The following is a 26,637-nucleotide window of genomic DNA, read 5'->3' on the forward strand; positions in this document are numbered from 1 at the left end:
ATTTGAATTCTGGACCCATAGTAAAACGTGTTTAGCCAGAGGCTCTGGTTTTAAAACTATATGGTGTTTTACAACTGCTCTGCTTGTGTTTTGTGCTTCTTACATTTGTCAAACTTGTGGAAGTATTGACTCAATGCGTAATGACTTTATTTAAGGTATTGTTTTTACTGTACATTTGTTATTAAAATGACTAAGTACACACAACTCCTGCCTGGACATTGATACTTTATTCTTGCTTGCATTACTGGGCTGTACTGTACAGACCCCCGCCCTTATACTCTTTAGTTAAACCTTGATTTCTTGTGTTAACTACCAAGTCAGGGTGCATAGGTCACCCCCCTCTTTCTGTTTGAGACGGTGTAGCTCAAGTGTTGATTGTTGTGGGCCCTGAGATTTCCCTCATTGACAGCTCTGTGGCCACTGTAACTGCCTGTACAGGGAATGCGGCTTCACATAGGCCATTCTAAAACGTTGTTTTGGATTTTAAATTGTGATCCATAAAGAATAGTGATCACACTTCCTCCACATAAAACATGGAAAAGAACAATGGTGAAGGAGATTCACTTTGAATTACTTATTAAAGGACCATCATCCTTCTGTAGGTCCTAGGTTCATCTTACACAGTGTCCTGGTCATTAAATCAAACATTATTGAAACCATTAAAAATTCCTTGTGGAGACAAGAACAATGAAAACACCCTAAAACTCTTTTCGTTGTCTGAATTCTGCCTGGCAATGCTCGTGAATTTTCTACTCTGCCCGACTAGGATTAAACGTCCCAATATCACGCCCGTACCGACTCACGAGTTTAACCCTTTCCATGCTCATGACGAGCTGCACGGTTGAGCTGTGCTGATGAAGAGCTGAGCTCGTCATGAAACACTGACATCCTGCATTCTTCAGCACAGGAGGGGAAAACACCTAGCAGCGAAGGTGTTAAAATGGCACAGTGGCAAGTCTAGCTGTGAGCCTAATCCTAACCTAGATGCCATGATTAAAGTTCATCTCCTCTAACTTGGAAGAAATTGCTTGGTTCTAACTTGAATGCATCACCCACTTGGAATCCACCTATAAACAACACCTTTAATCTCTTGTGAAAAAATCTCCAGCACAGCTATTAAAGTGCCCGCTTCTTCCCCCTGAGTTTGTAGCCTGCTGGTCAAAGGTTTGAATCCAAACATCATCAACTAAGCCTATAGGCCACTCAGGTTTGAGAGAGTCAACAACACTGATCTGAAGTATTGTGCCCTGCTACTAACGTCTAACTCTACACATGCTATTTAACATTTGTACAGCACTCTTGAAATCTGAACGGGCATGGATGCTGCAGTGTTACAAAAACCTTAAACTAACTAAATCTTGTTAAAGACATTAATACTTTGGATGTAAACTTAACCTGGCACCTTTCTATCTCATTTAATATAGCCAGTTTCACAGCAGGAATTGACAGATTCAGAGATGCCACCAGAACCTCTCAACTCAGCTTGCACAAGATGATAGGGGTCACTGAAGAATCGAAGTCCACCCTCCAACGGGAAATAGGGAAGGTATCAGTTGAACTGAGCCTGCTCCGTGCAGACTAATAGAAGTGGATTACCAGGGTGAACGACAATGAAAGCGCCCTTAGAGACCTGCACCCCTCGCACCAAATCATGAAAACCCAAATTACTCATCTCATGGATCTAGTACAGCAACAGGAAAATCGGGCAGAAGATGCGAAGGGGTGCAGAAAGCAGAACAACAGACGAATAGTAGGTCTTCGAGAGGGCACTGAATGGTCTGACATGGTAGTCTACTTGGAGCACTGGTCGAAGTCGGTGGTGCCCCACACCTGGCTCACAACCTGTTTTACACTAGAAAGATCGCAACAAGTACGAGCCCAACCGCCAGCCACGGGTCTTCCTCCCAGACCTATAATTTCTAAGCTATTACACTACAAAAACAGAGATATGCTGTTGCAACGGACATAGGAGGCGGACCCTTTCTGCGTTGGGAATGGTCAGGCCACATTGGTCCTGGACTTCACTGAGGTGGTGCAAACCAAAGAAGTCGCCGTCTAGTATAGTAAAGCAGATGCTCCGTGATGAATTGGTTCAATACTCTCTTATATTCCCAGCTAAACTGAAAATAATGCTGGATGGTCGCTCCCACTTCTGCCAGAACCCAGTTGAGACTTTGTCCTGGTTGGAGGTGGGCCATTCAGGGTCTGTCAAAAACCGTGCACCTGAAGAAGAGGCGCCCTTCCACCTCTGAAAGCACTGTAGGTTGAGGGGGACACTTGCGAGCAGGTCCTTTAACAAAACCTACCCAGTCTCAATCAGAAATAGGGCGAGTGACAGCATTACAAGCTACAGCGTTGCGGTTTGAGGTAATGAAATCCAATAAAGAAAATCAAAGTAGCTCAGACCACCCAGAGGAAGCCTCTGACTCAGGCCCACTTCACATTGAGAACGCTGGGCCCCCGGATGTGACTACCGAATCCGCAGACAAAATTGTTTGATTAGTGCCACTCTTTCTCCTAGTTATGCTGGTCACATCAATTGTGATTTATCATAATTACTACTCGGGCCGATGCAGCGTAGGCATTGGAAGACTGCCTTTGCCTTTCCCCCTCATTGCCTCTTTATGTTTTTTGGAGCAGGGATGTTATAGGTTATTAACTTAATGATCTGCATAGTTTGGATGACCAGCCGTTGCTAGGCTTCTCGGAGGATGGGGAGTTGGGAAGACAGTTTTTTATTATTGTCCTATGCTGTCCCAGTCTCTCATGTGTTGGCTCTATATACAGGGGTTGCTGGGTGTGGGGGAAGTGATTGGGGATGGGTCCTTTGTTAGATTGCCATGTAGCTGGCTCTATGAGTAATACACTCAATAACTACAAACTGATAACATGGAAAATAAGCAGCATGGGTTCTGGGACCAAACGTGTATTTCTGTAACAAAATACCTCTCTACAAGCTTTACGAGAGTGTAATCTCATTCCACCCTTAAAAGCCTTTTGGCTTTTCACAATAAGCAAGTCATGCCATGTGGAGAAGTGTGGCTCACTGGTTAGAGGAGGCAGACCTGGAAGCAGAGGTCAGCCCGGGACCAGGGTTCAATTCCCGGCTCGGCGGGGTCTTGAGTCCTAAAATGTCCATGGACTCGACAATTCTCGCTCCGGTGCCTACTCGATTCACGGGTTCACACTCTGCGACTCTGGGCAATAGCTTGCTTAATCTCCACAATAGCCCCTCGCGGTGGGATGCCTGGCTTTCACCTTGCGGATACCCTGCTGGGGTTATCTCACAGGGGAATACCAGGACGGGTTCCCTAAGCAAGCGCTTAGAAACCGCTTGGTGATTTGCGCTATATAAATTCCTGTACATTTACATTTACATTTACATGCCTCCCCCTTTGTTGTAACCTTTCATTCTAAACAGATCGGACCTCTTGCATTTCCGTATTTTTTCTCAAAGAACCAATCAGCCTTTACCAAGGCCAATCGCACCATAACCAACACAAGGCCTATTATAGTGAGAATAAGATTTCCCTCAAGTCAACTACCAAACATACAGCTATAAGGACACTTACTTACCTTCGGTAATACTTTATCTGGTAGAAATATGATCTAGCCGCAGATTCCTTACCTTTGAATTTCCCAGGCATCAGTCTGGATTGATAAGATATTTCTTCAGGCAATCACTACGTGCAAGTAGGTGGCATCGGTCACCTACGCGTGACATACTTGACACCGAACACAGCTATAGTGATGTCCATGTCGGCGTACTGACATCAGTTACTTATCACTACTTTCCATGCCAGAAGCGGAGCCATGAAGTACACTGACATTGGTGTGTTTGTGTTGAGGACACTTAGGGCCCTGAAAGGGATCAGCCATGAACATAAAAACCTGTCAACAGTGCATGGAGGAAAGGTGTGTCTTCAAGGAATCTGCGGCTTGATCATGTCTCTACCAGATAAGGCGTTACTGAAGGTAAGTAACTTGCCCATCTGATAGACATATCTAGTGGCAGATACCTTACCTTTGACTATATACCCAAGCAATACCATCCCCAGACGAGAGACTGCAGAGAAGTTTAGACCAGTAAGTCTTGCAGGACAGAGCAGCCAAAAAGGTCGTCCCTAAAGACTCGATTGTTCAGGCAGTAGTGCTTGTAAACGTGTGCAGGGATGCCCATGGTGCTGCCTGAGAAATGTCGAGGATTGGAACTCCACGCTGCAAAGCCGTGGTAGCAACAATTGGAACTCAACGCTTCAACACAGTGGTAGAAGCCTTACCTCTGTTGGAATGAGCTTTTAAGCCTTCAGGAGAATACTTTTTCACCAGAATGTAGCAAGTCTGGATGTAGAGGAGGACTCATCATGAGAGTCCTTTTCTGCAGCTCACAACCTTTCTTAGTTCCCACGTACCTCATGAAGAGTTGGTCATGTAAATGTAAATGTAATGGACACTTTTATAGCGCTCCTATCACTCCAAGGAGTATCTTGGCGCTTAACCAACCCAGATGAAATAGATTGGAGGGAAGAAGCAGCTCAGTGGAATAAACTTTACACTAGTGCTCTGCAGGCGGCATCTGTGAGGGAAAACATCCAGGTTTTTAGGGCTTTCCGAAACTGATTTTTATGGGACAATTACCGAAGATAAGGCAGAAGCTTATTCCAAGCCTTAGCACCCAGAACAAAAAGAGACTTCCCTCCTTTAGTTGTCAGACTAAATCTGTCATGCTCCCGGAATGCTTTAGTGTGGTCAAAGTAGAATGACAATGCTCTTCTTGGATCTAGAGGGTGGAGTCGCTCCTTTTGGAGGGATGCAGAGGAGTGTAAAAATCGGGCAAGGTGACCAATTCCCTCACATGGAAAGGTGTGACCTCTTTCAGTAGCAAAGATGCCCTAGTGTGAGGCACCAACTTGTCAGGTAATGTTGTCAGGTAAGGCGGATTGGATGACAAAGCCTGCAATTCTCTCACCCTCCTGGCAGATATGATTGCCATTAAAAAAGCAGTCTTGATGGTAAGCAGCCGGAGGTGGCAGCTGTGCAGAGGTTCAAATGGAGAGCACATTAGGAAGGTGAGAACCAAAATATGGTACCACTGAGGCATGATGAAATGGGAAGGTGGGAACATTGTAAAAGGCCCTTGAGAAATCTATTCACAAGGGGAGATTTAAATAAAGACGATTGGTCTGGCAGCTGAAGAAAAGCAAGCAGGGCTGGAAGGATCCCTTTTAGAGTGCCCAGATAGAGCTTTGCTGGGAAAGGGTTGAAATAAAAAGTAATATAACAGATAAGGAAGCAGAAAGAGTGTCAAAAGACTCTTCTGTACAGTATATTAAAAACTTGTTACCTCAGCTGGTGTACACCGACTCAGTAGAGGGACACCTGTCTGCCAAAATAATATTACAGACTTTTGAAGGAAGGTTGAATGCTGTCAAATGCTACCGCTCAATCTCAACGCAAAAAGGTGTAGAGTTGACAGGTACAGGTGGAGAAACCCTGCTGCTGAGACAGAAGATCCTCCTGAAGGAGCAGCCTGATCAGAGGATTGATGCTCAGCTGGAGAAGCTTGATATACAAGACTCTCCATGCCCAGTCCGGGCCACAAGGATTATATGGGCCCGGCCGTTCGGTCCTGATGTTCTTGAGAACTCTGGGCAGGAGTGGTATGGTTGGAAAGGCATACAGGAGGCCTGAGCTCCACTCGAGACGAAAAGCCTCTCTGAGAGAGAGCCGCCGTGGATACCCCAGCATGCAATACTGTAAAGTTCCTAGGGCAACTTCAAATTATGTTTAAACATTCATCGTGAAAGTGGTTTAAAGAGAGGAGAACATCACTCAATGTACACAATTATGTTTTATTAAATATTTTCTCCATTTATACATATTTAACTTATTGTGACAGAGACAACACTATATCATTCTACATGCATACTACACTCATTCATATACCCATGCATAAAGATCACATATATGATTGAGTTCTTAGAAACATTCAATACATTTGATTTGAAAGAATTGTAAGTGGGTGGTGATACACTATCGCAATGCTAATCACAATTTATATATTCAGTCGAGGAATGCACCAAAAAGTGATGTGGCAGTAATTCATCATTCCCCGACTGAATATATAAATTGTGATATCATATATGTGATCTGCATGTATGGGTATATGAATGAGTGCAGTATGCATGTAGAATGATATAGTGATTCCTCTGTCACAATACGTTAAATATGGTATAAAATATTATATATATATATATATATATATATGTATAATATATTTAATGAAACATATTTTTGTACATTGAGTGACTTTGTCTCCTCTCCTGAAACCACTTTCATGATACATTTTTAAACATAACTTGAAGTTGCCCTAGAAACTTTACAGTATGTATTTTCGTGCCTAGGTGAACTTCACATTAGTAGCAGGGGGCCTCTAGTCTTTGCAATTTTTACTCCAGCATGCAAAACAGCTGACATTGTGCCTTCTCTGCAGAGGCGAAAAGATCTAACCAAGGCTCTCCCCAATATTAAAATAGGCCTTGCGCCACCTTGGAATGGAAACTACTTTCATGATCCACTAGGCATGAGTTCATCTGCTGTGGCGTTCAGTGAACCTGCCAGATGTTGAACCACCAGGGATATGCCCTGGTGATCCAGCCAAGTCCAGCAGAGTCTCTTGACAAAGGGTCCACAACCCCACCACCCCCTGTTTGTTGCAGTACCTCATGGCAGTGGTGTTGTTTGTGATCACTTGTACTAGCCACCCCTTGATGAAAGGAGGAAAGGCTTTCACTTGGCTTTCAATCAATCAATCAATCAGAGTACTTGTGAAACGCGCTACTTACCAGAGAGTGTCAAGGCGCTGAGGTGAGGGGGTGCCGCTACTGCTCGAGGAGCCAGGTCTTGAGGAGTCTTCTGAAGGCGAGTACGTTCTGGGTCTGCCGTAGGTGGGTAAGAAGGGTGTTCCAGGTCTTTGTGGCGAAGTAGGAGAAGGATTTGCCACCGGAGGTTGTTCGTTGGATGCGGGGAACAGCGGCGAAGGCGAGGCTGGCAGAACGGAGCTGGCCGGTAGGGGTGTAGAAGCAGAGTCTGCTGTTCAGGTAGGCTGGTTCAGCGTTGGAGTGCGTGGGTGAGGAGCTTGAAGATGATCCTCTTGTCGACGGGGAGCCAGTGTAGGTCTCTCAGATGGGAGGTGATGTGGCTGCGGTGGGGGACGTTGACGATTAGTCGGGCGGAGTCGTTTTGGATGCGTTGTAGTCGTCGTTTGGCTGGGATTCCTGCGTAGAGTGCGTTGCCGTAGTCCAGTCTGCTGCTAACAAATTCTCTTTCTATGAATCACTTGGAGCGCAAACAGGCTGATGTGGAGTCCAGATTCTGCCGGAGACCAAAGTACTCTGATATCCACCTCTCCCAGGTGTCTCCCCATCCCAAGAGTGACATATCTGTCACTAGTGTGAGACCTGGCGGGGGAAGGGAGGAGTCTGCCTGTGATCCAATTGTAGTTTGTCAGCCATCACTGCAAATCCTGTGTAATTCCCTCTGAGATTTGGACCAAATCAGAGAAGTTCCCAGAATGCTGCGCCCACTGACACTTTAGGTCCCACTACAGAGCTCGCATATGCCATCTGGCATGTGTCACTAGCAGGATGCAGAATGCCATGAGACTCACCAGCCTCAGAGTCATTCTCACCGAAATCTAGGACTGAGTCTGAACATCGGAATCATAGCCCGAATATCCTGGACTCGCTGCAAGGGATGATAGGCCCGAAACTGTACTGTGTCCAGAACAACTCAGATGAAAGGGAGTGTCTGAAAGGGAGTCAGGTGTGGCTTAGGTACATTGATAGTGGAACCCAACAAATGCAGATGATCCACTGTAGTGTGGAGGTGGGAGACAACAGCCTGGGGTGAGCAAGCCTTCAACAGCCAGTCATCGAGATAGGGAAAGACTGACACCCCTGATCAGCGCGGATGAGTTGCGTCCGCCATCATCACCTTGGTGAACACCCGAGAGGCACTGGTAAGGCCAAAGGGGAGCACAGTAAACTGAAAATGCTTGTGGCCTACTTTAAACAGCAGGCAGCACCGATGAACAGGAAGGAAATCCAACGCTACCATCCAGTCTACAGAGTCCAGGGCAGACACGACCTGAGCCAATGTGAGGATTGTGAACTTTTCCTTTATGAGGAAGTAGTTGAGGGCTTGTAGATCTAGGATAGGCTGAAGGCCTTTGCCCTTTTTCGGAAGCTTAAAGTACCAGAATAACAACCAAAGCCTGCTTATGGCGCCAGTAACCTCTCTATGCCTCCCTTCGCCATTAGAGTCATGACTTCCTCTTGAAGCAAAATAAGATGATCCTCCGTTAGCCTGTCGTAAGATGGAGGCATAGGGGGAGGGGAAGACTCAAAGGGGAGAAAGTTGCCCCTTTGGACTCTCTGGAGGACCCTTCTGTGTAATTTGATATTGAGCCAGCAGCTGAGGTGATGGCAGATCGTGCCACTAACTGGCCAACCATGAACTTGAAAGGCAAGACAAGGAGGGTTTGGAGGCTGAGGATGCTGGGGGTGACTGACATGTCCTCGTCCACACTGAGGTTGCTGAACCTGCTCAGGCTTGTCGCTGGGATAGGAAAGGGGCGAAAGGCAGCCTGGGGACTGCCACTGTGAGGCCTGAGGACTGGACCATGTCCATGAGAGAGGGCTGGAATCCCTCAAAAAGCCAGAAGTCCAAAACCAGGCATGGCGTTGAATAGCCACAGTGATGAAACCACTGTGCTCATCGCACCCTTTGTGCAACTGTTTCCCACAGGGAGAGTGAATAACAGCCCAATGAGCGTTCGGTTTTCACCGACTGCAATGCAACTATCCAGCCTCTTGGATTTCCTATCCAGGGGAGCATAATGGAACGGCCATGGGAGGTAGAGGCTTGGACCACCAAGCTCTCTGGGGTTGGTGGGTGGCCAGGAAGCTTGGGTCACCCGGAACAGGGTGGTGGCAGCGGACAATTATTCTATTCATGAAAGCCCCTGTGTTGGTTTGGATGAGATACCTAATAGGACATCTATAAGGGCCTCATTTTAGGGTAGGAATAGTTCAGAAGAGAAGACATCTAACAGCAAGACCTCAGTCAAATTATAAGTCTTGACCACCACCAAAGGGAGCTGAAGGTCCAGGAGCTCAGCTGTTCTTCACACCACCATAGCAAATTAAGCTACCTCCTCCATAGCCACAGTAGGTGGAGAAAGCATGCTAGAATCTAGAGAGGTGTCCAGTCCACTGGCCCCACCCAACTCCTCACACCAGTCCATTTCATGATAAGGCTGGTCTTCTAAAAGGGTCCAGTGAATCTTCCCAACCTTCTTCCACTCCTAGCCCTTAGAAATAGAGCTCAGGAAACGACCTAGGACCTAGAGGTTCTATTGGTGCCGGTACCGGCTACAGGTCATCTGGAATCAGAATGGGCCAGGTGCCGCCAGAGAGTACCAGCAGCACCGGGGCATCGGCTTCTGAACCGGCACTGGGGAAGAATGCAATGGCACAACCAGCGCCGGACTGGATCCATTCCTGGATCCATGGGGGAGAGGGAGTATTGGGGCCAGAGTCGCTGGCGCTGACCCCGATGGAGCCCCCTCTTAGCCTACAGGGCCCAAAGGTGCGCTGGTAGGGTCAAGTCACCCAAATATTAGGCACATGACATCATAGAATTCTTTAAGTTGGGCGGAGTTCACCCTGGCTCCCAGAAAGGCAGGAAAGCATGGAGCTGACCCAGGCACAGGTTCTGAAGAATGAGGCCTAGACCGTCGGCCGACAGACCAGGAGAAGTCAAAGCACCCTTCCACTTCATGTGCTTCTTATGCATCTTACCTGACTGCTTCAAATGGGAGAATGAGGATTTGGAACTCCCGGGAGCGGTGCCCAGATCTTCTTCTCGATCAAGCGTGAAAGAGACCTCCTAGGAGTTGTGCGACTCAGTTCAGCGTGCCAGGCCGCAAGTAGCTTTAGGGACTGCTTCCTCAAAGCTTTCAGAGCCATGGTCTGTCTGTCCGAGCACGACTTCGAGTAGTGGTTGGGCTTCAGGCACCCGAGGCAAACCAGATGTGGATCCGTCTCTGACATGGTGCGGTTGACAGGTAGCGCAAGGTTTGAATCCAAAGGTCTTCAGAGACATGATGGACAAAAGTCTACACACTAAAAAGGGACTGACAAAAAGTAAAAAACAGTGACAGAGGGTAGCTCTCCACGGAACAGCACTTGACTGGCGTGGAAAGAAAAGAACCAAGATCAGCTCTCCAAGGTGGTGCCTATATAGGAGACACAGACGTCACGCGGCGCCGCCAATCCCCCCATCCCCCTTCCGTGGTCAGACCACTTTCTTGTTCCCTTCTCCTGGGACCTTGCCACAGCACTCCCCCAACCCCCCAAAATCCGAGTGACGGACCGACGTTGGCAAAAGCTTGAACCGGCAGAGTGGGCCAGCTTACTCTCAGATTAGACACCTGCCCTCTCCATGGATCCGGTCCCGGCCGACGAACAATTCAATTCCTGGCTCACATCTTCACTAGACCAACTCCTCCCGAAAACCACCACTCTTAAACACATAAAAAGAGTGGCTCCCGCTCCCTGGTATACTCCGGCGCTCAAATCTCTGAGACAGGAATGCAAGAGATCAGAACGCTTTTGGAGGAAGGACAAATCTAACAAAAATAAGGAAGCCTATCACACCGCCTCACAAATTTACAAAACCGCCCTCCGCAAAACCAAAAGTCTATTCTTCCAAGAGAGAATAGAACACTCCGCAAGCTCCAGTAAAGAATCTTTTACTATTTTAAAAGAACTCCTCAAAGTCCCTGACTCGGGACCGAGAGACCCACCAGACCCCAAAGCTGATGAGGAAAAGTGCCACAAGCTGGCTAATTTCTTCAAGGAGAAATTCCAAAAAATCCTCGACTCTATTCCACCTACTAGTTCGAGCGAGGAGAGAGAAGCCAGCAACTCTCCTACCCTCCCATGCATCACTTCCTGGGGACAAGTGACAGTAGAAGAAGTCGAAGATACGCTGCAAGTTATTAAAAGCGGATCTCCCAGGGACCCTGCCCCTTTACGTATTCTCAAAAAGGTAGCACCCTCGATCGCCCCTTTTCTCACTCACCTCATCAACGCCTCCCTTCAACAAGGAGTCGCCCCCCCTAGCTGGAAGGCGGCAGTCGTCAAGGCACTTCTAAAAAAAACCCTCCCTTGACCCTGTCGACCTGGCAAACTATAGACCAATCTCCCTCCTCCCGGGAACCAGCAAGATCGCGGAAAAAATGGTGAACAGAAAGCTGTCACAATTTTTGGAGAACAACAACCGTCTAAAAAACTCGCAGACGGGTTTCCGCCCCGGGCAGGGCACCGACATTGCCCTTCTCATGGCGGTGGAGGAGGCCAGAGCATTCTTAGACGAAGGAGGATCAGTGGCAGTGATCCTCCTCGACCTCAGTGCGGCCTTCAACACCGTCAACCATCAGCTCCTCATCCAACGACTCGTGAGCGTCGGTGTGGAAGGAACTGCTCTGTCCTGGATATCGTCCTTTTTGAGTCAACGCTCCTTTCAAATCTGGGAGAACAACACCTGCTCCTCCGACACTCCCCTCCAATGTGGCGTGCCTCAGGGCTCCTCCCTGAGCCCAACATTATTTAACATCTACATGTCCCCATTGGAGGAGGTTGTTATCCCGTTCGGAGTGAGCATCGTCAGCTATGCCGACGACACTCAGTTAGTGGTGTCCCTTTCTCATCCGAAACAACAACCTGCGGACCTTTACAACTGTCTGACGCAGATACAAGGATGGATGAATAGATCGTCTCTGAAACTCAACGGCTCAAAGACTGACATTCTCCTCCTTGGCCAGAAGGGACCCACTTCACTTCATAACATCTGGCCACCCTGTTTAGGCCCGATCCCAGATCCGAAACCAGAGGTAAAAAGCCTGGGTGTCTGGCTCGATAAGGAATTATCTTTTGCAACACAGGCAAAAAAGGTAGCCGGTACGTGTTTTGGACTGCTCAGGTCAATTCGAAAGATCCTGCCCCTACTCCCCCACAATTCTCAAAAACTGCTGATCCAAGGACTGATTCTTTCTAGGCTCGACTTTAGTAATTCCATCTACTTAGGGGCCCCAGAGGCAACCCTGAATAAACTACAAAGGGTCCAAAATGCAGCTGCCCGGATCCTTACTAACACCCCGGCCAGAGCCTCAGCCAAACCAGCGCTGAAGTGTCTCCATTGGCTTCCGGTTAGAGAACGTGTGATGTTCAAGGCCCTCTGCCTAGCACACAGACTGCTCCAAAACAATGGTCCCCCAAGCCTAAAAAAATTTATCAAACCATACAAAGCCCCTAGATCCCTCCGCTCCGACCAGGAACACCTCATTGTCACCCCCAAAATTAAGAAGGCCCGAACAGGAGGAAGACGTTTCTCGGTTCACACCGCACGTCTCTGGAACGCCTTACCGCACTACCTGAGAACCGAATCCAACTACCTACGGTTCAGGAAGCAATTGAAAACCCACCTCTTCCCTTAAACTGTCTCTCCCCTTCCCTTGCTGACTCCTAGTTGTACTGATTTTAGCGCTGGGATACTTACGGGTGCCTACGCGCTCTATAAAATTAAATAATAATAATAATAATAATAATAATGTCACGCGGAGCTGACCGATGCAAACTACTGGTGTGCAGGGGTATTGCTCGTTGAAAAGTCTTCAGGATCCAGTCGGACGCCAGGGAAAAACCATGGTAAAGAATCTGCGGCTAGATGTCTCTATCAGATCATTCAAAATGTGCACACAATTACAGCTGGCAAAACAAAATGTTAGCAATGCAAACCTCTAACCACCTATTTTTTCAGCGGGGCTAACGAAAATCAAAACCATTGCCCACTATGGTACCCTGTGAGATTCCATGCAACAAAAACAGTCTACAGGCTGCCACATGGTAAATACCAATCCACCCATAAAGTCCTTTTGACTTTAATACATTTTTTTTTACAGTAAATAAGTCAGGTTTGCCACCTTTCCGTAACTTTTCAAAAAAGCAAAAACAAAAGCAGACCTATGGTATCTGACATAACCTTTCGAAATAAACCAATAAGGCCAATACCACTGACTAGTCAGGGTACTGTATGCATTTCTACTGTGTGAACCTAGCCAAAGGCATTAGATTTCTATACAGTCTCAAAGACAAGCATACATTTAACCAATGATACAAGAGGGTTAAGGACCGGTACTACATTGTGATGTAGTGTTCTTTAAAGAGAGGAGTCTTCAACTCTTTCCTAAAAAGGAGCTGGGTTTAGACAATTCTGATGGATATAGGGAAGTTGTTTAACATGCTGGGTTCACACAAGCAAAAGTCCTGCTGCCTTATTTTTTTCTTCTTTACACTTCCTAGTCGGCAGTCTGATGGTGTTCTCAACTGCGGTGTGCTGAAGACCAGCGGTAACGGTGAGCTTGTCTGCAAGATAAGAGAGGGTGCTAGTAGTGACAACTTTGACAATAATGCAACTATTTTTGAAATTGAGCGGGGTGGCAAGGGAAGCAAATTTAGTACTATCAGAATAAGTGTGCTTTGAACATATTTCTTCAGGTCCTGGATAAGTTGTGCTGACAATCAATCAGTGACACTTATAAAGCGCGCTACATACCCGTAGGGTCTCAAGGCGCTTGGGGGGGGGGGGGGGGGGGGTGCCGCTACTGCTCGAACAGCCAGGTCTTCAACTTCTTCCTGAAGGAGAGGTGGTCTTGGGTCAGGCGCAGGTCGGGAGGGAGGGAGTTCCAGGTCTTGGCGGCCAAGTAGGAGAAGGACCTTCCTCCTGTAGTCGCTCTTCGGATGCGGGGGACGGCGGCGAGGGCGTGGTTGGCTGATCGGAGGTGGCGTTTGGGAGCGTAGAAGTTGACTCGGCTGTTGAGGTAGCTCGGGCCTTGGTCGTGTAGGGCTTTGTGTGCGTGGGTGAGGAGGCGGAAGGTGATTCTTTTGTTGACGGGGAGCCAGTGAAGGTCTCTCAGATGTCCGGAGATGTGGCTGGTACGTGGGATGTCGAGGATGAGTCTGGCTGAGGCGTTCTGGATCCGCTGGAGTCTCTTCTGGAGCTTGGCGGTGGTACCGGCGTAGAGGGCGTTGCCGTAGTCCAGTCGGCTGGTGACGAGGGCCTGGGTGACGGTCTTCCTGGTCTCGGTGGGGATCCACCAGAAGATCTTCCGTAGCATGCGTAGGATGTTGAAGCACGCCGAGGAGACGTTGTTGACTTGCCTGGTCATGGAGAGGGAGGAGTCCAGGATGAAGCCCAGGTTGCGTGCATGGTCTGTCGGTTTGGGTGCGGTGCCCAGGGCGGGAGGCCACCAGGAGTCGTCCCAGGCGGAGGGTGAGGAGCCCAGGATGAGGACCTCCGTCTTGTCCGAGTTCAGTTTCAGGCGGCTGGTCGTCATCCACTCGGCTACCTCTTTCATCCCTTCGTGCAGGTTGGCTCTGGCGGCGGCGGGGTCGTTGGTCAGGGAGAGGATCAGCTGGGTGTCGTCGGCGTAGGAGATTATGCTGAGGTTGTGTTTGCGTACGATGGCCGCGAGGGGGCTCATGTAGACGTTGAAGAGGGTGGGGCTCAGAGATGATCCTTGGGGGACGCCGCAGATGACTTCGGAGGCCTCTGACTTGTACGGTGGTAGGCGGACTCTCTGTGTTCTTCCGTCGAGGAAGGAGATGATCCATTCCAGCGCCTTGTCCTGGATTCCGATGTTGTTGAGGCGCCGTACTAGGGTGCGGTGGCAGACCGTGTCGAATGCCGCGGAGAGGTCTAGGAGGATGAGGGCCGCTGTTTCTCCATTGTCCATCAGGGCTCGGATGTCATCGGTGGCGGCGATGAGGGCGGTCTCGGTGCTGTGGTTGGCTCGGAATCCGGACTGTGAGGGGTCGAGGGATCCGTTCGTCTCGAGGAAGGCAGCCATCTGCTTGTTGACGGTCTTCTCGATGACTTTGGCTGGAAACGGGAGGAGCGAGATGGGGCGGTAATTCTTGAGGTCGGTGGGGTCCGCTGTTGGTTTCTTGAGTAGAGCGCTGAGTTCGGCGTGTTTCCAGCTCTCAGGGAAGATGGTGGTGTCGAAGGATGTGTTGATGATGTCTCGCAGGTGGGGTGCGATGACAGCGTCGGCCTTGTTGAAGACGTGGTGAGGGCAGGGGTCGGTCGGTGATCCGGAGTGGATGGAGTTCATCGTGCGGATGGTGTCTTCGGTGCTGATCGGGGTCCAGGCGTGGAGGGTGGTGGTGGGGGGTGGTTGTTCGGTCATGGTGTGCGTTGGTTGGTTGTCGAAGATGCTGTGTATGTCCGCGATCTTGTTGTGGAAGTATGAAGCGAGGGAGTTGCAGAGGTCTTGCGATGGGGTGATGTCGTTGTTTCCTGCGCTGGGGTTGGAAAGCTCTTTCACGATGTTTAAGAGTTCCTTGCAGTTGTGTGCGTTGTTGTCCAACCGGTCCTTGAATGCTGTTTTCTTGGCGGCGCAGATCAGCTGGTGGTGTTTCCGGGTGGCGAGTTTGAAGGCGGTCCTGTTGTCCGGTGTCGGTTCCCTTCTCCAGACTTTCTCGAGGGCTCGGCAGTTCTTCTTGGAGCTCTTGAGTTCGTCGGTGAACCATGGGGCCTTCTTGCTGCCGGGTCTGCTAGGCGGGGTCCTCAGTGGCCTGACACGTGTAGGAAGCTTCTTAGGGGCACCATTGTGGAGTCTAGGAGGCCATAGAGTACACTGCATTGAGCATAGCCTTCTCATGGGAGATAAAGAGCAACACAAACACTTTTCAGAGAGAACACAGCTCATGTCCCATCAAAAGCTGGCAAAGAGGAAAACCAACATGTGGGCAGAGACAAAGTCTATCAACAATGCTTTTTATAGCATTTTCTGGTGATAATTTAAGGTCTTGGTAAAGATGCGCTGTCAAATCAGACCGAAAAGAGTATTGGAAAAGACAAAAGGTCTGAGTTTAATGTGTAACGCAGTTAGCATAAGTAAATTAAAGAAAGGAGTGAAAAGAGTGCGTTATAATTGTAACAGTTTGTGCAGTTCATTGTAAGCACTCGGAGGTAAAAGCATCCATCTAAACAGACAACAGCATTAAGTGAGAGATGAATACTCCACTGGCCTGAGCCAAGAAGACACAGACAAAGCCTCAAGCTAATAGCTGAAAGAGGCAGGTCAAAGAAAACAAATGGTTGATATTGGCAGACCTAAAACCCATATGTTTAGTCTAAGCAACTAGTCTGTTTGGCAACTATGCTGTCAAAACACAGATCTAGAACTGAAGAGGGGCAAACCCCAGTATTTCATTTTCAAATTACTAATAGCATAAAACTGAACAAAGTGAGCAGGTGATGGAGCAAGGTTTCATAGGTACAGAAACTTGCTTGTAATCAGCCCTCTCGAAATAACATATAATTAATCAACATGTTTTATTTACTAATATTTGCAATACACGACATTATTAGTAAGCTGGGGAAGCTTGAATATGTGCTTTTACTAACAGTAACCCGAGTGTCCTAAAGTGGCGCCGAAAACGCGGGAACATTTCTACGCATGCGTCTGCCACAGCTACATGATGTGACGCATCTCTGCTTTGGTGGGAATTTCTTGCATATGCACACTAGTGCCAAGATAGCCGCTTCAGGTCTCACACACTAAAGCATCTGCTATCACTTCAACTAAATTGTGTTTGTTCTGCTTAACTATTAATGCTATAGTATAAATAAAGTAATGGGGTTAGAGTAGAGATAAGTGGTATACAGTGCATTCATTTATTTTTGTATTCTAATGTGTTTTTCTTTGATTTTGTTATTAGCTCGTATTTGGGTCCAAGGGTGACATGAACAGCCATATTGAAAAACACTGCGCATGAACAGAGAACTTTGAGAAACCTCAAGCAATGGCATTGAACTGGTGCCAGTGACTGTCTTTCCAGCAACGCGACTGGGAACCATGAATTCTTAACCTGGGAAAGGAAAAGACTTGAAACTTTGTATATTAAAATGAAATAATATTGCTGGGTGGAATAAAATCATGGGAAAGTAAATTATGGGCGGGAACTTTATCAATATAAGTCAATGTAAATTACCTCATCTTAGTATGGTGTGATGACCTCTCCTCGCCTTTCTGACCAATCACTGAAGGGAAGCACATAGATTTGCAACATTTAGGGGTGGTACATTGCCCTGGAAATGGTTTAACTAAGGTAGGTTTAGTTAGAGAAGATTGTCCGACTTGTCCGATTATCTGACCTGTCACTGACCCAACGCATGCTGCAGGAGATCGAGAGCAGAGGTGCTGGTGGGGCACTCTCTCAGAAGAATTGGGGTGTTGCTGAGATTTATCGATTACCCAATCGGGGTTTAGAATTTGGCATAGAGAAGGGCGTGACGCTGGCGTTGCACTAGTGGAGGTTATCTGTCCTGATCTACATCTGTCCTGTCCTGTGGGTACCTGATTAGTCGGGAGCCCTATCTTTGCCCCAGCCCGTGGCAAGGATTGGTCCTCACACCATTCGAGGTAAATATAATCCATGTGGTATGTCCTTGTGCTATTTCCCTTTCTCACCCTTCCCAGGTACCAATGTCTAAAGGTGTTACTGTGATTTCTTGCAAACTTTATGTCCTATTAATCAAATTCTTATTTGTAAAAATGTATGGTCTCTGTATTATGGTCACTGACTCAACATAACTTGCATATATAAAGTGTTTAAATACTTCTCCCGAGTCTGTGCTTATTTCAGGAAAGGTAAAATATTAAACACTACTTATTATGCTAATTCCCTTTTCGATCCCTAGGACTTATAGCATAGGTGACAAAGGATTGGTAAGTCATGGTGTATAGGTTTAAGTCCTAAAAGGAATAAAGGAACTGATATGCTGTAAGTAGAAGCAGGATTACTAGTTCAAAGTGTGAATGTTTAGGCCCAGGTGAGTATGGTAAATTGAGTTTGTAATCCGGCGCGCCATCGCAGGTGAAAGCTGTATGAAAAATGAGAAGTTCTGTTGTCCTCCCACACCCATCAGATGCATCCAAGCACTATTGTTCAAAACAGCCACTGCAGAATAGAATATTTTAACCGTGCAAGATTGTGGTGCATAGACCACATTGCCTTTTTAGATAGAGTGGCACTTTAGAATGGAAATTAAAATGCACTATGGATGATAAAGTTATAGTCAAGGGAGTGATATGAATCAATTCTCAATTTTTACATTTTTACACTTCCTGAATTGGTTTTCCGCACTAAAATAGACATGCAGAGTTCTTAAATTAGAAATCATGTCCGCTCTCTCACACTGTAACTTAACAAGCACTTAACAAAATGAAGCGCTGACTCCTGCAGCTTTCCTGAAAGCAAATGGAGTGAATGAGGCCTTACTTGGCGCGCAATTGACTTCGGTAATTGAAAGAGGCAATGCTGGCTCTCTTAATAAAGTGCGGTGTGATGTGATTTTTCTCCGATATTTGGGAAATTCACGGAAATCTAAGGCAGCATATACTGCAAGGGGGGAGGGGGTAACGCATAACTTTGGAGATCTGGATGGGAGCTATCTTGCCTTAGAGTACAATGAGCCTCGTTGATAACAGTAATACTTTTTTAGTGTATGTTCAAAACGTTAACCGCATCATTTAGATCTGCACCCAATTTTACACTAGCATACATGAGGAGGAAAAGGGGTGCAAATTGTGCTCATTTGGTCAGCAGGAACACTTTACAGAAGGAAGTACCTTTTGGTGACTCCCATTACAACCCACGAAACAAATGGCAATATCGCTCACAAAACTAGCCCAATTATTTACACAAGGATACAAATACCCCCATAGCCCAGCAGAAGTTATTTGTGATGGAGACATCTGTGCTCATTATTAGCACCCAGCTGTAACATGGCGCCATGTGAACAAAGCTGCTTTGTAGGGATTACTGGCTCATGCCAGCTTTCAGGGGGACCCACCATGTGGAGCAATGTGCAATTTTCATGTGGCAAATACTTCACAAAGCGACAGTTTGCTGCCTCACAGTACAAGCTGAAATCAAATGTTTGAAGTTACAAGCGTGGAGAGAAAGGAACAACAGGAGTTCCATACACCCTTACATTCTGAAATAGATTAAAATAAAACAGGAAAACAATATAGTACTATCGTTGGAACAACGTTTCATCCAATTCGTTCTCCTTTTCAACAAAAGGCACTATTGAGTCAGAATTCTGATCATCTCCCTCATCCTGATACATACGATGAGGTGAGCCTATCTACCACAAAGACTGCAAACTCACTGCCTAGCTTTAACGACTGTGTGTGACTACAGGGTCAGTTCCCGCATCCTTCCCATGTGGCCTACTGGCTTGATATTATAAGGTAGTGGAACCTCTCTTACGCGGTTTCTGATGTTACATGACCGCGCTGTTCGCTCACATGTACCGGTCTTCATGTTGATATGTATATCTTCAGTCCCCGTTTGGATACATGATCACCACAAATAATTTGCGTCTTAAAGTTGCTGCTGCTCACTGATAGAAGTGGTGGTTTTTAATATGAACCGCAGATGCAAATTTCCGGGTGTTACTACTTTCTCTTGCAGGACCCAAGAGAGCAACCCTGACTGAATAAAATGAGGTTGTTTTGATATCACTTACATTATTATAGGAAAAAAAACCTAGACCTGATCAAAGTCGTGGACCCTATGGCCTCTTAGGTTTAGGGCTGAAACATGCCGACTATACACAGGGTGTAGTATCATTATCACAACAAACAAAAAGGTAGGTGGAGGGTCCGAGGGAAAGTTTAACGACCTCAGCACAGTTATAATCCCCCTGGCAAGCTATAGAAAACATAAAGAATAACTGTGGGTTTAAGACAGAGGGAAAGACATTGGACATTTACCCTTTGTGAAAAGATGTCCATCAGTTACTCTTCCTATACCGCCCAATTCATCATTTGTTTGTTCGTAACTGAAAGCAGTGCATATGTGATTTGTGAACAGCTTTCAGTTACGAACAAACAACATCCACCAATCATCCTGTAGAGTAACACCATCAATACCAGCCATCTCCTATTAACATCTTTGGAGATGGAAAATACGGACTACCTACTGTGAAGTAGACCAAATGATGAATTGGGCGGTATAGAAAGAGTAACTGATGGACATCTTTTCACAAAAGGTAAATGTCCAGTAGTCTGCTTTAATTTGTAAGCATACACATAGTCGATTTTACACACACAGCTTTCCCTCCGTCTTAGACCCACAGTTATTCTTTGTGTTTTCTGTAGTATCATTATCTCCATAGACACCGCCCTTTAATATAATTTTTAATCATACTAGTAACACCGTTAATAAAGGAATACCTGGGTGTTCAGAGGTATTTTATATCTTAAGGATCCAGCAGGAAAATATTCCAAGTGCTCCCTGGATTACGGTTGAGCCCATCCTGGTTTTGAAGCACCGGGATGAGACCCGATGATGAAGCGTGGCACCAATAGGGTGTGTGAGGGTCTTCCAAACAACACTAAGATCTTGTTTGATGATAAGAGACATGCTACACTTGGTGTGTGGATTATCCTGGTTTGGCTACAAGGGTACTGATTAATTGTATAGCACACCTTTTGTTGGAGTGAGTCTTAGACGGGAGGATGTATCGCATTGTCTTTTCTGCTCATCCCTTCCGCAGCACTAGATTGATTTTGATAACCGTGGGCTACTGGCGCTTGTGTGTACATGACAAAACTCTACGTAAAATGTGTCTGAGTCACTATCCTAACCATGCGCTGCAGTATTCCAATCAGGAAAGAGGGATCATTTGCACCAAAGAGAGGCTTCAAGAGAAATAGTAGATATTTGAGATTTTCATTTCAGCAGAAACATAGTGAAAATAAATCAATTTAAGGAGAAATCATTATTTTCTGCCTTAATGCTATTGTTTTTAACGTTAGTCGTTCAATCAGTCTTGTTTACTACAAAATGGAGGCATCAGACTTTTCAAGTACTGTTCAGGCAAGCACACTGCCACTTACCTCAATTACTCTTGAGTCAAAATCTTCATACGTTTCTGTGAAGGTAAAAAAAAAAGTTATAGTTTAATGACATATGTATTTCTAAAGCTCATATTTCCTAAACATGTATTGTCCAAGTGTAAATAGATGAGGTGTCTCAGATGTGATGTACTTCAGAGATATTAGCCATTTTAGTGTGAGTGAATGCTAACCAAATATAATGTATCTGTTGCATCCATAAGACGAATCTAGTCTGAAAGTACCAACTAACTTTCAAACATAATTCTGCTTTTCTCTGGTTATGGTCTACATATATACTCATTTGATGTTTACATTCTGAAGATTAGCTGGACCCCAGGAGCCAAATGCGGTGTGGTAGTCCAAGGTGAAGTCTGACATATTGGAATGGCTTCCTTTTTTAAGTGGGAATTTTTTAGGCTAATGAACCGGTCTTTCATTTAACTGTAGAAAGGAGGAGTTACATGCTCCATGGGATAAAATATATTCGGCTCCATCTTCGAGCAAGTATTTTGCTGCTTGCTTCATCATGCGGCAGGAGGGTTCTTGCTGCACAAAAGCGCCAGACAACATTCTAAAACTAAGGCACTAAGCAGTGGTCGGAGGGGGGAGATGTGGGGGGAGTGCAAAAGGGGCCACAGGAAACTGTTGGGGTTCGTTCCCACTTAACTTCTCTGTGTAATAAATCTGTTTGCTGGGCTTCATCGTGGTATTGAGAAAAGAAGCTTCTCATGAACAAACAATGACGTAAGGCTATCTTGCAATCCAGTTGGATGACAGACAAGCGCGTTCTTTTGACCCTGTCAAAAAAAAAAAATCTCTCTCTACCTCTTTTTCAGCTGCCGGCTAATACAATGTTTAACTTTCAATACATTTATAATGAGTGTTTTCATGATCCAAAAAAACCAAACATAGCTTTTATCAAAAGGATTTATTAAAAAACCCTGGCTCCGTCACATTGTGCCTACTATATTTTTGGTCAAGCATCCCGATCCCCAAAATGGCTGGTGCCTCTCCGCGGATCTTCTAGAACAGTATTCTTCCTGCAGCATCTGTGAATTTCGAAGTGTCCTCAACCAGGTCACCCGTCGAGAGTCTTATGCCATACAATCTAGGAGAGGTTGCCCTATCAAAGAGATGGACCGCTCCAATCCGAGAATGGCATGCGCGATTTTCTCATTCCTAGCTCATGCTCGCCATCCTGAATGTGAGATACCAATAGGGTCTTCACTTAGCTGGGGATGGACATGCTTGGCAAGTAGCAAGAAAAGGCAGAGTAGCCCTTATCTTTTATTCCTCTATTCCAAATGTACATCAGCATCCAGCCTAGTATAACACTTCTGGGTCCCCTGGAATCATTAGCACTAAGATCTTTTGAACGGCTCCAAGCACCCCCATCCAAAAGCTGCTTAAAAGCAAACCACCAGAGGATATGTAATGTTTCCTCTTGCCAGCATTGTTTCCTGTACCTATCTCAGCAGTTTCTACCTATTACGTAGAGTCACTGTGACATCAGTATCAATGCGGTTAGATGTTGCACAGTGATTTGAAGCCTTGGACCTGGCTAATACCCTTGTGGGTGTTACAGGAAACTCTGTCCCACTGGTCCTCACTGGTTTCGCCTGCACAGCCACGGAGCTTGAGAAATCTATTGTTTTTAAAATAAACTTAAAAGGGACTTAAACGACACCACCTCTCTTTCCCAGCTTTTCATTGGCTCCTATGTGGGACACTTAGTTTCCCCCAATTTCTATTGGCTGTAGCATTTTTTCCTGCATTTACCAATGCTTGTTGCTTGTGTGCTTCTCTTATCAGTTTCCCGTTGCGAAAATACTGTTAACCTCGGCATGTTGGTGGAATTATTTTTTCATTAATAAAGTTTGGCCTCTTTCAGCTTTCTCATCCGGAGAGATTAAGTGATTTGCACAGAATCACAGGATGTTGTACTGCCAAGACTAGAACTGTGATCTTCAGACGGTGAGTCAGCAGTTCTGGCCTCTATGCCATATCATCTTCACTCCCATGATGCTTGTTTTATCAAGGAAGCAGCAGTACTTGGGATTCGTAAAATTTCAAAAAAGTTCCAACTTTTTTGATCCGCTTCTTAGAAAAATCTCAAAACGAGTTACAAATCGAATTCCTCATCTGTTGCACAGGTACTAGGCAATTTAAGACACATTTCTCCCTATTTTTGGGCTTGTGAGTGTGATGCAATTCACATCCTTTGAGAATAAGGAAGCTCAGTGGATGGTAATCATGAAAAATTTTCTTTTTCATAGCACATAATACAAGATAAGGACAAAGTCACTCAATGTAATGGGCAGCGAACAAATCACAGGATCAGTCTTACTCACATACCTGTTCTTTCTTAACACCATCAGTGCTGCAGCAATTCCCCCTCTGTGCTGCAGATCCTTTACTTCCATTGTTCATGACGAGCTCAGCTCCGCATGAGCACACGAGCAGTGTACTGCATGACGAGCTGAGCTCGTCATGAGCATCGAAGGGGTTAATCAGATGTTTTCACATCAGCATTAAAGGTATTCAGATTTACATGGAGGATAAACATATTTTCTTCTTTAGAATCCAGCCAACTCTCTGCAGTGATTAAAGTGGCCTGTCCTATGTTACAATTTATTTTCACTACAGGTCTCGAAAAATCTGAAAAATGGTACTAGTCCTGCAGGTCTAGTACCTTCAAAAATCTCCTCGACCTAACAGTAACCTACTTGACCTCAGTCTCTAAAAGCGGAGCAATTGTGACAAGATAACATGATTTAAAGGCCTTTTTATTGCTCACAAAGCAAATGAGCAATAAAGATGCCTTTAAATCTTTTCTTGTCACATTTGCTCCGTTTTCAAAGACGGAGGACAAAAGTTAGTATGCTTTCCTACTCCCCAGAAAGGGAGAGTAGGACCAAAAAATAGTTCGACCTCATAAATTTTACCTTGCAAATGCGAGCGGTCGAGTGGATTTGTCGAGCCCTGCACTACTGCTTCACTCTTTAGTTCATCTCATGGTACTAAAGGTGTCAATCTGCAGCCCCCTTTCTCTGTTAAACCCTCACTTCTCCAGATTGACCAGTGTGTGTCGCTGATGAGTGTTGGCCTGGGCGTGTCTCGACCTCTGCAATGTCATCTACATTGGTCTCCCTCGAGGCTCATGGACTAGCTTCAACACCAGGCACCTAGACCGTGTTTAAGACTCAGTGAGTGCGAACCTATCAGACCTGCCTGCAAAGCTCTCACTGGCTTCGAGTTGATACCAGGGTCAGGCTTCTCGGCACACGCCAGGAGGCAGATTGCGGCATACACTGGCATCACACTATGCACTGTACAGATGTCATAAGTGACCAATACTGGACATAAGTTCAAAGCACCCATAGGAATTTGGCCTCCCCTTTCCTTTTTCTAGCTGGGCTCCCTTCACTCATTTCCGTGCCGAAATAACCAACATGCAAAACAGAATACATTTTGAGAAGAAGAAATAAATACAGTGCTTGAAAGGGCTCACAACTTTCACAAGTGAGGAAATACTGTGCTCAGGTCAGGAAGCTTGGAGAACAGCTGTGACCTCCAGGATCCACAGATATGTGAGGAAAAGAGTGCAAAAATAATGAAAGATAACATGTTATGCCCAAATAAGAAAAGTGACACAGTACAGAGAGGTGTATGGCAAAATATGAAAGCAAATTGTCTCATAACCTGCATCTATTGACAAGAATGTCCCACAGCAGGCTACCAGTGTTATCTCCCCTGCCCAACGCCCCTGCAACGACACCCTCTCCTTTTGCTCTCTTCACCAGTTCATAAGGGTGTCAGGAGAGACGCCCCTTGGTACCACACCAACCACATCATCGGGCACAGACGGCTTCACCTCCTCGGACTCATCTGCCCGCTTCTTTGGAAAACCACTGACCCAAGTGATAGTCTTTCGACCAGACGCCATACTCCTCAATCACACACCTCACAGGGTACTTCTCGTCAGGCATGCAAGACCCCTATCAGTTAACATGTTTAAACACTTTGGGTGCCTTTTTTGGTTATTCAGTGCACTGGCAGCTATTAAATTCCTGGAACGTATGGTCTTGTAATATTTTGCTTTTTAGTGTTGTGCCTACAATATTTTATATGCTGCATGGTAGTTTGCCTTAGAATTTTGTCATTTTAGAATTTTGTTTCCACATTTGACAATATAGTCACTGCCTTCAGGTGGTTATTTGATGGTTTTTGTGGAATGAGTTAGTATCTTCCCACAGTAAGTCTTTGCAGTTGTTGCTACGCATTCTTACAAATACACCTTTTGTATCATTGCTAAATGGAAATGAAGATGCATAGAACAGTCAGTGACGCAGACTGCAGAATTTGTTTTCGGAAATTATTGTAAGTAGACACAAGTACAAATGATACACCTAGAGCTATTTGTTTTTTATACTTATTGTAGGCTGGCAAACAGTTTGTATACATTGCACTGTTCGTAGCTTGTAATTTTATTTTAGGTAAGCAGTACACATTTGGTGTTGTGTGCTGAAAGAGTAGGTTGTGCCAGCAGACAGGAAGCAAGGGATGTGCAGCAAAAGGATGGTGTAAGCATCAGTCATAAATGAAGGAATGACAACTCTTTTCAATGGCTTTGTATGAACCTCTGTCACAGAGCTTTATACAAATCCATAGATATTACAGCTGGGATGTTACACATTTACCATTTTTCCCACTGGAAAAAGGTAGTTATCACACATTTTTAGGTTTTTCTGCGACACCCACTAGATCCTCCCAGCTCCTGGTGGCTTGTGACCATTAGTTGCAGATTCTTTCCTGGATGGGGTGCTTGTGTAATCTCACATGCATTATGAGTGGGATGCATGATGCCATCATGCCCTTGAGTTTAAGGAAAGTCCTCAATGTCAGAGACCAACCCCTCTGTAAAGGCAAGCCTGCTCTGCGATTGCCCCTTCTCTCCTATGTACTGGATATGCTTGTGCTGTTTTGGAAATAAATGTTGCTTCCAGGCACACCTTTACCTGTACCGGTTGTGGTGAAGAATTTAGTGATTTATTGTGAACCTAAGGTGTTGCAGCATGGCAATCACTGTATTTTCCTGTGATATCTTTCTTTTGATTGTGCTTTTACTAACCAATAAATATGGGTAGACATGAATTCCTTGTCTTCTTAGGTGGGCTGCAACCGCTGCAAGGTACTTTGTGAAGACCCTTGGGGCTGACTTTAAGTCAAATGGTAGCACCCAGACTTGGCAATGCACTTTGTCTAGTAAAAACTCTGAGGTATTTTTTGTCTCTTTGGTTCCTAGTTATGTGTAGATAGACGTCCTTTAGACCTAGACTGGTCACATAATCCCTTTTCCTTAGGAGTGGTATTACTTTTTGAACTGCTGTCCTCTTGAAGTGTTGCGCACAGATGAACTTGTTTAGGAGTCTGAGATCTAGGAATGGCCTCAAAGTCAGGTCTTGCTTTGGCGCCAGAAAATATGGTGAATAGTTTACCTTATTGGGACCTTTTCTATGGCTCTCTTGTACAAGAGTTCTTTGACCTTTCTGAGTTGTATGTTCTCTTATCCCAGAAACTTATTTGGTTTTGAG

General features: G+C 45.8%; 1 protein-coding gene across 1 annotated transcript in view; it reads right to left on the reverse strand.

The window, feature by feature from the left end:
* The window catches only part of MRPS5 (mitochondrial ribosomal protein S5), a 640,608-nt gene that overhangs the window by 264,036 nt on the left and 349,935 nt on the right, over window positions 1–26,637 (reverse strand). Inside the window, exon 5 of the mRNA XM_086927225.1 lies at window positions 21,044–21,078. Within this exon, the coding sequence (XP_086783351.1) occupies window positions 21,044–21,078 (35 nt within the window). The remainder of the gene's footprint in view (window positions 1–21,043; window positions 21,079–26,637) is intronic.

The sequence above is a fragment of the Lissotriton vulgaris genome, chromosome 6 (assembly GCF_964263255.1).
Source record: "Lissotriton vulgaris chromosome 6, aLisVul1.2, whole genome shotgun sequence".
Lineage (NCBI taxonomy): Eukaryota > Metazoa > Chordata > Amphibia > Caudata > Salamandridae > Lissotriton > Lissotriton vulgaris.